Raw genomic sequence first — 14,874 nt, 5'->3', positions numbered from 1 at the left:
CTCATCCCCCTGTTTCCTTTCACCGGCTGCTCCGTCTGAGTGAGGGGGCAAGGAAGGAGCTGCAATTTCACTTTGCTGCTGGGTTGTTCCTGGCACGGATACAAAGAGCTGCAGGTCTGAAGACCAGCAGCCCCAGCCCACCGCCTCAGAGGGGACAAGAGCTCAGACAAGACAGGAAACAGCAATAAACTCCCGGCAGCATCTCCTCCTCCTCCATTCCCTGTGGACCTGAGAAAGGCACGCAGCAGAGCCTGCATGCACAGCTCCCTGGAAACCGGTGGCTCCAGAAGAAGAGAAGGAAAGGCCAGTCTGCCTTCCACTGTGAAACTCATTTAGCCCTCACCCCCACAACAGCCAGGCTGTGCAGATGAACCAGGCACCCACAGCACAACTACAAGGCAGTGATACACAGCTATAACTGCGTGCCACCAACAGGTCCTACAAAGCTCCCCAGGCGGCAAAACCCACAACGGGTTCTCCAGCTGCTTCTCAGGACTGTCCCAGCTCCTTGTCGGGAGCACTGAAGGCGAGGGGTCCTGTATGACTGGAGTCTCACTAAAAGCACTGGGGCAACAAGACAGTCTCAGGGTGCAGTGGGCTGACTTCAGTGTCCTTCAAGAACCTAATAATCCCCCAGTGCAAACCTGAAAGGAAACTCTTACACATGGAGAACTCAGCACTAACTAATACTCCCATGTCACTTTTTTTTAAGAAAAAAGAGTCCGATTTCTCAAGCATCTTCTCTAGCGTATCAGACAGCATCCCCCTGGATCCAGTGATGGGAAGGAGTGAGATGGGGAGCACGAGGCTGCAGTGAGGGTATGAGGGAAAGCTAACAGCTTGGGAGGTAGCTTCAGAATAAACAGAAGCTGGCTGTTCTTCAGCAATATGTAGGTGAGCTGTTAAACTGCTTACTGCAGGACGTTGCGGACACTGAAATCTTCATGGGCTTACAGGGTCATAATTCAAGCAAGAAATGTTAAATAAAAAACATAAATTATAAAACCGAGAAACCCCTAAAGGCTAGAACATTGTCTAGAGAAGAACTTACAAGCTTGCTTGACTTTAAACTCCTTCCTAAGGCACTCACATTTGGTGGCTGCTTAGCTCCCCCCGCGGTGTGCTGCAGGGAGGCGGCTCTGAGGTTGCCCCGCAGAAGAACCCACCTTGCAGTGGGACTCGTGGGAGGAAGGTGCCCCGACACGCGGCTCGGGGACCTCAGCACCACCCCTTCTCCTGCTGCTGCACAGCCCTGACCACAGCCAGCTCACGGAGCCGGAGAGGGACAGTGGAGCACCGACACACGGACAACAACTCCAGCTGCTGCAGGGCCAACCGCACAGGAGCCACGATCAACATGCACGATGAGACAGGTCTGAGGTCATCATTCCAAGAAAACATCTCCCACAGAAAAAACCCCAGCTCTTGGCAAAAAAAACCCCTTCTGTAACACAGTAGTGCCATCAAAATAGCTATCAGGAGGTAGTTCATCTTGTATGTATTCAGGAAGCTTGGAGATGTTGGAAGTCTTAGCAAAGTTTATGCAGACGAGACAGACTGAGAACTGGGGTACAAGAGAGCTCTTGTTTGGGAGAACCGATGTTCAGCAAATGCTCCACTGAGCACTGAATGGAGGCCCTGTCCCCCACGCGGCAGTGCCCGTGCCACCCCCATGTTTAACCACTGAAGAGTCGGCCAAGCTGAACCTCCGGGGCTCAGCAAGCTGCCCTGTGAGCAGAGGAAACCAAGTGCTCTATCCATGCAAGGAGCTCCCACGGGCACAGTGCGTATTTTTGCAGAGTGGATTCAACCCGTCTGATATTTCTGTCTGCTGCCACCTAGGAAAGACAGCTGTCAGCAGAGAGTGAAGGAGACCACTATTTTGGAGCTGAGATCTAGCCCGAGCTCCTCGTGAATCCGCACGTAGGCACCAGCAGAACTGCAAGAGAAACAATTCATTAAACATGCTGTAATTTGTCTGGATAGCGGCACATGGCTCAAAAGCCACAAGCCAGTAAGTGTCCTTATCCAAACCAACATCCATCAACTCATCCATCAACATTTACCAGCAAAAGCTCTTGGAATGGCTTCCTAGATGGAACAGTCAATCCACCTTGGAGCAGGGACCTGAGCCTCCCCTTTTTCTATTAAATCCCCTGTCACCTGGCCCAGTTCATGCCCGTATTATCCCCCAAACACCACACAAGGGTGACAAGGAAAAGGTTTGCTCCTGGAGCAGCTCAACTACGAGGAAAGGTAAACACACAAAAAGCTACGGGGAAGCAGAAAGAGACGAGACTTGCTTCTGGAAGACAGTGGCTACAAGTTTGCACTTCTAATTTATGGAAATAGGGGAAAGGAACAGATTTGGTCCCTGCTGCAATAATGGCAAGATTTTTGTGCCCAGCATCTTCTTCTGGCACTTTCGACCAAACAGAAATCTTTCACCCACCAACGTCTGCCGTGGCCCTAAGCAGAACCTTTCAATTAGTCCATACGGGAGACAAGCTGGCACAGTCGGATCACATCAGGGCTGATTCTCATTTTAGCCCAGTTCTCCCTTCTCTGATTTATTGGGGCTGGTGCCCGCCTGGAGTCCCTGTCAGTCTGCGTGCGGGAAGCAATCCATTACTGCGACTGCCAGTGCCACCCCCACCTAACGGCACGTCACCAGGGCTTCGGTATAAATAGAATAAAGACGGGCTGCTGAAGTTGCTGCAGGCATAACCTCGTTAGCAGCATACGCTTCCTCATCTGGTCGGGTCCCAGCTCGTTATCATGCACCTTCCAAGCCCGGATCGCACAGGCAGCCCCCGGCCATCACGGCCCCTTACTGATTCAGCAGAGCTGGGATTCAGCCCACACGTGGGACCTGGGTCCTGCCCGTCCCCCTTCTCCCACCGGTGATGCTTCCCCTGGCACACGGCAGGGAGGAGCGGGGTTTCTCCCTCTGCACTTGGTCCTCCACCCCAGCAAGGAAAACATCCACAGCAGCAGAGCTGAACTGCCCTTGAAACACTCCCAAATCCTCCCGCTTTAGCCAAGGGCTGGGGATGCGAGCTCAGAGGGTGCCTGCACATACATAAAGGAAGGAAGAAAGTAATTTTTAAAAGCTGTCCAAGGCTGCGGCTGCAATGGAGTTTGCCCGGGGTGTGTTTGCCCAGAGGAGCTGCAATGCTGCAGCCGCACACGGCAGCCAAAGCGACAGCGACATTTCGCTGGTGCCCTGGGGGAACAAAGAGCTCCAGCAGTCCAGGCTTGTGGAAAGATGGAGAAAAGGGGCCATTCTCCAGTAAGCTGGGAGAAGGAAGGGAGGCGAGTCCCTCCCCATCTTTCCTGGAGCCCCTTTAGGCACTGGAAGTGGCTCTAAGGTCTCCCCGGAGCCTTCTCTTCTCCAGGCTGAACGCCCCCAACTCTCTCAGCCTGTCCTCACAGCAGAGGGGCTCCAGCCCTCAGATCATCTTCGTGGCCTCCTCTGGCCTTGCCCCAACAGGTCCATGTCCTTCTTGTGCTGAGGTGGAATGAAAATATAGTTCCTCAGTGCTTCCCTTCTCCATTTTCAGTGTCTTTGGGGTGTACAACCATAAACTGTGGCAGCCACCAAGACCCAGGAGCGCTGGGAAGCCGGGGCAGGGACCCACTGCGGTGAGCGGGACCTGGGTTAGCAGATCAAGGGCAGAGGGACACCCTCACCTGCCTCGGCTGCTTTCCTGCCAGGAGAGGACCAAACCCCAGAGGCCACCTTCTAAATCAGAACACAGTCCTGCAGCAACGCCGCTGGCTGAGACGGCAGCAGGGAAAGCCACCCACTCTCGCTTCACACGAACAGCTTTGAAGATCCGCTCAACTGGGAAGCAGCAGCCCAAGCGATGTGCACAAGTGCCTTTCTGGAGGTTGTTTGCTTAGCGGCAGCAGGAGGAGGTTTCCCATCCATCTGCAGACTAGGCAAGTCAGGCGCGGGGTTTCTCTGGTTCCCACCACCCCGCGGCCCACCCAGCAGGCGGAAAGCACTGCTCCCAATACACCTATTTGGGTGGTAGAGGCTGGGAAAGCCAAGCAACGCCAGCAAGCGGGGAGGAGCAGCAGCTGAAGTTCATCAGCCAAACCCTCAGCTGGGGTCTCCGAAGACAGGATGAGCACAGATGTAATGCCAGGTGCCGCAGTCTCCACTGAGACACGGGCTCCACCTCAGCTATCATCTGCTCTTGTAGAGGTCATGAGCCCTTAACAAGCCTTCAGAGAGCCCTGGTGCCCACCCCAATTCTGCGCTAAGCCTCGTGTGATGTCCAGGGCAGAGGGTGCGCATCAGCCTTTGGCCCTGCCCTCCCTTTGCAGGAGACCTGCTGGATGGACAGACCCAGCAGGTAAGGATGAAGATACTTCAGAGAAGAGGAATTTATGCCTTTTAAAGACATCAGGACCTCCTGAAGCTGGTAGCTTTCAAACTGTGAATCCACAGCCCCCAGAGTGAGGAAGGGTGCTCAAGGACATCTTTTAAGCACATTAAGAGACAGTAAATTTCCTCTACACATGCCTGTGCTCCCACTGGAGAAAAAAAAATCGGGTTCATATGCTAAAAGGTTCAAAACAACAACTTTAAGCATCTTATATATGATGAGATGCTCAGCTACCAAAAAGAAAGCAAGGAAAGATGCTTTTAATGAAGGGTGCCTCCCGTGGCCAGGGGCACCTCCTGTACTGAGGGCAGCAGATCCGCAGCCCCTGGGCAGCAGCACGATGCTGGCTCCTTCCCCAGCGTGCTCCGCTTATACACTGTGGACAATTATTAAATAATCACTTAGTGTCTTGCTTCACTACGGAGTTAACCTGGGCTCCTGCATGTCCCAGAGCCGAGATTCAGCTGGCGAGGAGGGTTAGCAGCTGAATGCCTTGACTCAGCAGTGGCTTTGTGCCCAGCTGTTCAGACTTCCCCAGCCTTATTCCAGAAACTCTCTGCTGTGGCTAAAAACAGCTTTAAATTGGAAAAGGGTGGATGGGAGGTAAGGGGGATGCATGCAGCAACTTCCCACCTCAACAGCCAAGCATCCTGCTGTCGGTCAAACCTGCTGAGATATGCAGGGAGCAGGAATTTGATGATTTCTCTGCTTTGAAACTACGGTTTTCATCGGGCTTCCGTCCAACACCAGGGAGAAAAATACCACATCCCCACAGATTGCTAACTTTCCAGAGGATTTCTCTTTCCATAACCATTTCAGTTCTCCCTCCACCCCCACCACTGCTCTGTGGAGTCACCTTTTCCCAAAAGTAACCAACCCCTCCGGATTACAGCCCCACTGACCCACCACCAGGCAGCCCTCCGAGGTAGAAGCAGTTGAGTTAGTTATCCCAGTCCAGAGCTTGCTGGACAGGCATCCACGTCATGAAAGCCACCGATCATCACTGCCAGCAGAAACACCACAACCTCAATCCACTCTCCTGTTTGAAGTGGTCCCTCCGGGCAGGAGGATGCTGGAAAGTTGGCGTGTGTGTGCGGAGGGGATGGAGCAAGGGCTTCACCTCCCTCTTCCAGCCCCCCAACTGCTGGAGACTCCTGTCTCAGCTCCGCTTTCCGCTGTGATCTGCTGCCCAACTGGAAGCGATGGGAGGAAAAGGATGCACAAAGTCAGCATTTGACTCTTTCCCTCTCCGCTCAGTCCTTGTCCACTTGATCTCCCTTTATGCACGCCAGCGGCAGGGCTGGGGCTTGTAGAGCAGGCGAGAGACCGAAAAGGGCAGAAGGAACTCACGTTGCAGGGCTGGCAGCCACCAGTGATCTCATTTTGTTGGTGCTCCCAACAGTGCAATGGGGCACTGAAGGGAGCTGCGCAGAAGGAAAGAAAAGCCCTGTCTCAGCCCAGGAAGAGCTCCAGCACTGGGGAAAACAGACACTGCAGGGGCCCAGAGATAGATGCATGGGCTGTCCAACCTCCTCTTTCCATTCCCAAACGCTACCAGATCCAAGGACTAAATTCATCCTTTGGAGTTAAACCCAGAGCTCCATACACTGCAGTCAACCGTGGCCCCTGAAAGTGGTTTCACATTTTGGGGTGATGCGAGTTAGGTGGATCTTCTACCCCTGCTCCAGAAAAAAAAATTAAGCAGAGGGTGCATCCAACAGTGCTCGAAGGCACGTCCCCTTCACTGCCACCAGCCGCCACTGCCATGGGCGTGCTGTGACCTGTGGTGTCAACTGGGGAAGCCGAGGCGAGGGACAGGGAGCAGAAGGCTCCCAGCCACGGTGCCACGAGAGCGGCTGCTTGGCTTGGCACCGAGCATGCTGACCAGTCCTTTTTTCCTGCCCTCATTCCCACTTTTCAGCCACCCAGCATAAAAAGCTGCCTTTTTTTTTTCTTTTTTTCTCCCCACACTGTTCATGGCCTGGCTCCCTTTCAAATTCCCGGAGAAAAGTATTTATCTGCTGGATGAATGATGACATCCGGCCAAACCCCAGACACGCCATCACGTCTGATCCAGCCCAGCCGTCTATCACAGCCCTCATCTCGTTATTGGTACGCTGGCGGCCGGCCAGCACTCGGGGCTCGGGAAAGGGCTCCCACCAATCTCTCCAGAGGAGAGAGTCAAGGACTTTTATTAATTAGCATTTTGAATTGTAGCTAATAAATACCCCTCTGGCATTCAGGCTGGGATAGGAAACACAACAGAGACGTCCTTGAGATGCTGTAGCATTCTGCTGCTGGAGGCAAATGGACAAGAGTCACCTGCTAAGTCCTTCTGCGAGCTGCAAGCTCACCTCTCCTCCCTGAGAGGAGCAGGCAGCGGGACGGAGCACGACCCACTGCCGGCTTCGTTGGTGCATCACCCACTCACCCATCCAGCACTGCCGTGGCCGAAGACTCACAAACACAGGGCAATTTTGCAGTGAGTGCAGTTTTGCGCCTGGGAGCTGCTCAGCGGTCCCGCAGGACGCTGTGGGATGTATATGAGGATGGACCCCGCAACACCAGCACACGCTTGGGATTGGACTTTGGGCTGGTGCCTCCGCTCCCCTTGTCTGTTGGACCCAAACCAGGGAGACAACGAGGGACGCAGCACCGGTTGCTGCTTGGCCGGACAGCCAGGAGCTACAGCCTCAAACGCAGCTGAGCTGCACCACTCTGGGGCTGACGCTCAGCACCCAAAGGTCTCCGCATCTGAATGTGCTCCTTCTTCTGGCCATGCCACAGCCCCCACCCCGCCTGATTTCTGGCTCAGTCTACACGACAAAATAAAGGTGAGGAAACCGGGTGCACGGCTGAAGCTGCCCTTATTCCACCACATGTGACAGTGCCTCACCACCCTCTCATGCAGGGCTCCAAGACTCTTGCACCGGTGGCCCCCCACGTCCCAAAATAGCCCCAGGGCTGTTAACCCCTGTGATAAACCCCCACCCAATGTTCTTGCAAGCTCATCTTTTCCTCGTGCCTCTTGCTTGCCCCTGAGCTGCCGCCTCGGCTGAGGGATGCCCGCCGGGGTGGCAGGTTAAGTGGTGAGCAATAGCTGGGCAGGACGGATGAGAGCGCCAGCCGACAGCAAGCAATTAGTTAATGGGCTGCAGGGCCCTCAGACCAATCTCATCAAGCTGCAGGAGGAACGATGACAGGCCAAGCAAACAGAGACAGGAGCCAAAAGAGGAAAGCAGGGATGGGGGGAAAGGGGAATTAAGAGAGGGAATGAAAAAAATCGAAAATGCAGGGAGAATATATAGTCCACAGAAGCGTAATACTTAGCTGGAGACCTGAAAGGCTCAGCGTTGCTGCTCAGAGGAGAAAAACAAAATCCCTTTATCTCCCTCCTCACCCTTCCAATACAGAATGATGTCAAATCAATTTACTGCCTTTCCTCTCACAATTAATCAAGCCTCCTCCATTGCTCAACCTTCGGTAGAGCCGCGCATCGTGTCACATGCAGCATCAAGAGAGCAGCAGAGCAGGAGATGGAGGCGGCTGCTCAGATTTATGCTGCTTGTGATTAGTAAGAGATGGGTGGCTCCTGGCCAAAGCAGCTCATAGTCACAAGACTTATAACCACACAGAGTTGCGTAAGGCACGCGAGATTCCTTGCAAACGTTCCTTGTTTTGCATGGAAAGACTCCGGAGCGTTGTTACGGATGGGGCTCATGGACATGGCTAAGGGAAAGAGCCTTTCAAACAAGGCAGAGGTTGTTAATAACCATGTGAAATGAGGCTTTTCAGACTGACCATGTTTCTGAAACCAGCATTTGCGAGTAGAAAGTGGCTCGGGAGAAGAGCAACGCTTCATGGGGTCCCAGAGAAGTGTTTCCACTTCCCCACTGGAGAAGGCTACACCAGGAGTGGGCAGAGGTGCCCACCTCGAGCTGCACAGTCCCTGTTCCCTCTGCAAGAAAACCTCCAAATCCCAGATATGTGACTCGCGGTGGGCACCGCTGATGAATGTCAGACTCTTATGGATACCAGCAAGTACAAGGTAGTTTGTGTTTCATCGCCATCCTGGCGGTGGCAGCTGCCCAACCAACTTACTCTTTGGGGGGCGTCAAGTCGTCAGGTCGTGTCTCAAAGAACTGGAGAACTTCCTCGCACTGGGAGATGTAGGGAGGCAGCTGGATGAGAGCCTGCGGATGAAACAGAGACACTGGTGACGGGAAGCATCAAGACTGAGGAAGGAGCTGAGGGAGGACAGGCCCTCAGGAGCACAGGGGGCTGGGTCACGGCATGAGGAGCTCGGCACCCACGTGGCTCCCGGCACACAGGAGCGCAGAGCCAGGCTGGAGAGAGTACTGCAAACACACACCGCAGGGGAGCAAGACACAGACAGCCCCCAGTTACACCCACCACACCGCCCCCAGCTGCAACTGAAGACTGAAGGAGAATAAGCAGAGACTGCCTGGGCCCTGCTTAGCCCAGCCCCAGCCTTTTGGACAGATGTGCCCTCACAGGGTAAGAGCCACTGAGACATCCATCCCAGCATCCAGCCTCCCAGCCACGGCAGGGCTCAGCTTCCCAGCTGTGCTGTGAGCAAGGAGCCATTGGGAAAGGCTGGGCAGTTTACGCATGGCAGACTCTCAGTGTCATCAGTCCTGACTGGCACATCGCAAAAATGCTCTGCTGGGCATCGGCAGCTCAGGAAGAGAAGCAACAGGAGGCAAAAGCGTGGACACCAGCTCGGCAGGGCAAGGGCTGGAAGGCTGCTACGCGTGCTGGCGCGTGGCAGGAGCTACAAACTGCCTCCGCTTTTCTCCTTTCCCTTCGAGGAAGCCTGTTGCAAAAAGACAGGCTTCAACGGTAGGACTTGCAGGGTGGGAGTGTGCATGTCTGGGAGCTGGGGGCAGAGTCCAGGACAGCCACATTCGCCTTGGGCCAGAGCTCTTGTAGGTCCTTTCCGAGGTGGGCTGCAGCGAGGGCAGGGGCGGCGGGATGGGCGGCTGCCTGGCAGAGAGGGAATGGAGTCCCTGCTCTCTGCTCCTGGGAGGGAACAGAGTCACAGATGACGGTGACTGCAAAAAGTAAAAAAAGATAACCAAACATGCAACTGAAAAAGGGCCGATTTGAAATCAGGGAGCAGTGCTGCAGCCTGACCTGGAGCAGATGTTTAACCAATTTTCTATATAATTCCCGTTCCCCTCCATTTGCTGTCACAGCAGTCTCGTGACAGCAGTGTAGGCAAACCAAACCTCCGCTCATTTCTGTATTGGAGACAACGCCACATCTGTAAAGCCCCGGGGTTACCACACAGATCAGATGTGGCTCCATATTGACCTAATTGCTGGCCCCCAAAAGCCCTTCCAGCCATTCAGCGTACAGTCAGTCAGTGCCAGCACAGCAGACGGACAGACCACTAATCATGGGCCAGCTGCGATCAAGATCATGTGAGAGGCAGGAGGGAGCAAACGACTCCCTCTGCAGCTTTTGGGTCCAGGGAAGGGCTATTCAAAGACCAAGTTTTGCATGAATGCCATTCCCATGTGGGTACCGCTTCCCAGTTCCAGGCATCCCATGATCTACACAATTTCCCCCATGAAAAAATCACTCTGATTTTGTGGCCTGAAGAAGGCTCCGTGTCCTCTGATAGCAGGGGACAATCACAGAAAACACGGTGTGCTGGAAGGATGAGAGGCAAGACCCACAACTCATTTCTCAGGACACCTTGATGGAAGCCCACCTAGAGCCGACTGAGCTGGCACAGTGGTGGCCGAGTCAAGCAGGCCACCCTGCAGCCCAGCTGGCCATGGTCTACAGCAGCTATGGCCACCAAATCAAAAATATTGGCACAAATAGTGTGACGTCAGTCCCACCTCTGGCTCTGGCACCCAAAGGAGTGAATTGGGGAAGGCCTTCAGCACACAGCTTCAGCCCATGGTGCTGGAGCCACAGCAAGTCATTTTACCCGCCGTGCTGCCTGCAAGCCTGAAGAAACAGGTCATCTGCCAAAGACAGACAAGCACTGAAATCCATTTTCCAGGGAGTGAGAAGGGATTATTCTCTAGCAGCAATCTTTTTAGTGCTCCGCCCAGCCTTGTTGGGATAGAGCATCACAGCATCGCAACTCCTTCAACAACCCTCCAACTAACACTTTCTCAAAATCCCTTAGACAGGAGGAAGGCAGTTCCCACACCAGGGAGAAGACCAACAGATGTAGAACAAAAAGAGAATAAATGGGAGAAATGGGAAGAAATTTTAGGCCTCCGCTCCCGCTCCTTGTCATTGCTATGGTTGTTTGAAGTCTCATTTGGTGACTGGTTGCTCTTACCAGTTGCTCTGATTCTTTTGCTGCTTTTCTTGCACCTTACCTTAAATTACCATGTTTTTCAGCACGGCAGGAACTGGAACAGAGCCCTTCCGCAAGAGCACCGCCTTATGAAAGCAGTGGTTCCCTCCCTTGCTCCTCTCACCTACTTCCACCCCAAATCTCACCCACCTTCTTCCCAGGGCTCTCCCAGAGAACAAAGACACCCACTTCTCTTGCAGGACATGGCAAGCAAGCAAAAACTTTCTTACAGAGTCTTCTGTGGGAACTTGTTCACAACGTATTCACCTAACCCTCAATTCTCACTCAGCAGGGCCAAGCTGGAGGAGGTATTTTGTGTTTCTGTTCTGCACCACCACCATCCAAACACGTGCAACATCCACCTCCAACGATACACACGGCAGAAAGAGTGTGCTGGGACCCTGCGGCCGCGATCTGCAGCACGACATGCCCAGGAGGGACGTGTCTCTGCTCTCGCCGACTCCTTGCTCATTGTACATCTCCGCAGCCTTCAGTCCCACACCCACCTTCAGCTCAGCAGCTTTATGGTTAAGCAGCAACAACTGGAAGGCCAGGCACAGTGTACATTTTATTACTTGGTAATGCATTAACGGGAGGAGGAGAGAGCGGCCCTCTAAGTGGGTCATATAACATCAGCCATTATGTTCCAGTTGTTAAGTCAAATGGATTCATTATATTTTATGCCATTAATGGCATCATTCTGAAAGAGACAGCTGCAGCATCTTATCACTTAGGGACTTTTTCTTCCCAAAAATTAAATTTATGGATGTGTGTGGCTGTACGTAGCTGGCACATTTCAGCGACTCAGGAGACAAGGGGCTGATCACCCCCAGCTGGAGCGCAGCAGTTACTCACACCATCAGTTTCCCCCAGGCTCTTTGGAACACATAGGTCCAAGCACACCTTGCACTACATCTCCATCGCTCTGCTCTCATCTGCTGTCCTGGTCTGCAGTGGTTTTCACCCGCAGCCCCACTGCAGAGCTGTCAAGATGCATTTACTAATTCATCTTTATCCTTTGTACTTGTTATTCCAGCCACAACATCCCTCCCATAGGTCTGGCTGAGTCCCAAAACCCACAGTCCCGCCCCCACCATGCAAAATCCTAGGCCATAGTCACTGCTACTCCTCCCACACCTACGGAACATGATGGACATTTCACATTTCCCTGTCTTCTGCCTTGGGTTTTGCGGTCTTTGGATATGTCTTCAACAGCATTCATACTGGATTTTGGAAGCAGTAGACCTACCTCCAGATGATTTCATGGCTGCTGCACGTACTAGTGCACCTCTTTGATGTGATGAGATGTGGCATACTTTATTTTTGCAAAAATATTTTTTGTGGAATTCAGTATTTTGTTTTTCCCAGAAAAAAAATGCCCTTTTTATTAACACCATAATTTGCCTTACGCTTAAGCACAGTCTTCTGTTCTTCAAGAGTATGGGGCAAATCATCTCAGCCTTATCAAGGAAAGGACAGAGAGCCAAAATACAGTTGATTGTCTATGACGAGATGATCTCTCTTGGCTTCCAATAATTTTCTGCAGGCACAAGGCATCTTACCCCTGCACAAGTAACTGTTTTGCATAACCAATAACAGGAGTTTATGTCCCATTTTGGGACCATCCCACCAAAAAAATGCTGTCTTTACATAAAACGGCAGGTCTATTCCCAATAGGTGGGAAAGGAATGGCTCTGGGAGGAGCCGAGTCCCTCAAGCCTAGTCCTGCACACAACCACTTCACTCCAAACCTACCACCAGACAGGACACGGCCAGGCAGCCAGGTCCTCTCCGGCCCATCTGGAAATCTGGTTCTGGTTTGCAGCTTGAGAAAGAAGAGAAAGGGAAAGCACAGCAGCAGGGTGCAAGCTGGCGTGGAGCTGGCCACCCTGCACCCTGGGTCTCCAAGCCCTCAGTACTAATCACGTGGAGTGAAAAGAGAAACAGGGGGTGGGTCTTCATCCCAGAAAGGGTTTGACAGTGAGGGATAGCCCTCACTCCCCGTTCTCCCAGCACTAGCACACTATTATATACGATCAGTCAAACAGGATTGAGCCTGATCAAGGTGGCTTCATCTTTGGTCGAGAGTGGAAACCTCCCCTTACCTTGCAGTATTCGTCGATGGGTATCAGGCGCTTGACTGCAACATCGCGGATGTGACTCCGTCGGAAGAGGATCTTTCCTGAAACAGGAGAGACGGAGAGAGAAGAACAGGTCAGCACAACACCCAGGAACACTCTCTTTTGAATCCCTCCGTCAGGACCTACCCCCTGTGCACCTTGTTCTCACCAAAAGCACCATCCCTATATGGAAGCATGTTCCCTCCCATGGATTAAACACCTTGTTAGAATAAAGTACGTTCGAAGTGGCAAGCGTGTTCAAGGAGAGAGAAGAGGAAACACTTACAAGCAAGCTGCACCCCCACGTTCTCTCACCAATGTGTCAATGATGGAGGAACCACCCCCATGAAAACACATGCCTGATACCTTACAGTCTGCCGGCATGCAAGTCCCGGGTGTACAAGCCCACTGGCAAATGCCAGAGATGCGGACATCCCTGCGACTACCGGTGCAGGTGGGACCCTTGTTGTAGGCTCCAGGCTTGCTCAGGGCATCCGGGTCTAGTGTGGGCAGAAGCCAAGCCAGAGGGTTCCTCTCTATGCAGCTCTCGTGTCGGAGTGGTCCTCAAAGCCACGGTGTCGGGACTGCAGCTCTGAGTCAGACCTATAGGATTTTCCTTCCTGTCTGGGGTTTATTTTTGTTCTCCATTAATAGGATCCTCTTGCCACTCCGTTTCCTCCCCTCTGGCTTGTGGTACAGGCCTCTTTCCTTTGAAGTCTAATGAGTCCTAAATGCTTCAAGCTGCTTTCACAGGGAACAGCTTCTCTGGCATTTAATGACAAAAGCCATTAGCAGAGAGTGAAACAGATATGCAGAAAGGTGGCGATCAAAAGGACTGGTATGTGACAGGATTTCGGACTGGCACTTCCCAAAGCACCAGGAACACACACACTGGCACTGGTTGCAATATAATCACCTGGAAAATTGTGTTTTGCGGGAGCGAAGTGGCTCGTAACGAAGTTCCCTGAAGTTCCTCGTGACATCTCCCATACTGCAGGGAAGTCTCTTTTTGTCCCTACTTGGGTTTCCAGTCCCAGCACCAAACCCACAGAGAGCATCTGATGTGTCTGGCCATGCAATCCCTTCACTTATCAACGAGGTGACCATGGGGCAACCCAGAAGCCAAACTCCCCTCACAACCAAATACCAACGCACCCTCTTTGCAAGCAACATGAAAAGCACTCTGGAGAGTCACGCAGCCCTTTGCTGCACCACGACTAGCATCAGCCCCTACAGCGAGCCTTCACAGGAGCCACAGCACTGCTGGAACCGAAGGCTGGATGCTACCAAGATACTCGCGAATAGGACGTGTTAAAATGGCCACACGCTTATCAAAATTTTAAAATCAGGGGCTGGCTCACTCCTCTGCTTCTCCGTGACTTGTCCAGGATCTGGAACATGCCTGACTTGTGCAGCCTGCCAATGCATTTTTTAAGCAGAGATGAACTAAGTCAACCCAACCTCAGCTCGCAAGGACCGTGAATCAGAACTTTGTGGAGGAGCCAAATCTCCTGCTAGGCTCAGTTAATGCAGAATGCCTTCGAAACCGGACCGTCCAAGGGAGCACACAGCAATCACACTCAGTGCTAGCTCTGTACTTGCCCTCCAGCGAAATGCAAAGGGTCGGGCCAGCTCATACCAGAAGGATTGCTTCTCATTTCTGTCCCGCTGACAGCGAGGGGCTGAGGCATCCATGGTGGGAAACGCTCTGCTCTGAAACGCATTCCTTCTCACAGCCTGCCGGAGCCAAGTCTGGCAGTCTTTACGATACAGTGAAAAAAAAATAATAATACCCCTCTATTCAATCTGTCTTTTAGATTTTGAGGGTGAACAGCCTGGGAACACAGAAGCTGTCTGGAAAGACTGGGAGCGATAACCAGGTCAGAGCTCCTTTCCTTGCCTATAGCAATTATTTTCCGTCAGACAAGCAAATGATCAACAGTTTTCCCTTCTCATCAGCAATCACGGCATATTTGCCGCATAGGTTTCTATTTGAATGATGATTTTGAGA

General features: G+C 52.7%; 1 protein-coding gene across 5 annotated transcripts in view; it reads right to left on the bottom strand.

Annotated features, from left to right (window-relative positions):
- The window catches only part of SH3PXD2B (SH3 and PX domains 2B), a 77,190-nt gene that overhangs the window by 20,742 nt on the left and 41,574 nt on the right, over positions 1-14,874 (bottom strand). For all 5 annotated transcript variants that reach the window (XM_063349184.1, XM_063349186.1, XM_063349185.1 and 2 more), the window contains exons 4-5: positions 12,849-12,925; positions 8,499-8,590 (exon numbers count right to left, since the gene is read on the bottom strand). In XM_063349184.1, the coding sequence (XP_063205254.1) occupies positions 8,499-8,590; positions 12,849-12,925 (169 nt within the window). The remainder of the gene's footprint in view (positions 1-8,498; positions 8,591-12,848; positions 12,926-14,874) is intronic.

The sequence above is a fragment of the Chroicocephalus ridibundus genome, chromosome 11, assembly GCF_963924245.1.
Source record: "Chroicocephalus ridibundus chromosome 11, bChrRid1.1, whole genome shotgun sequence".
NCBI classification, from domain to species: Eukaryota; Metazoa; Chordata; class Aves; order Charadriiformes; family Laridae; genus Chroicocephalus; species Chroicocephalus ridibundus.
Note: the sequence above shows the minus strand (reverse complement) of the source record. Positions and strands in the feature narration are given on the sequence as shown.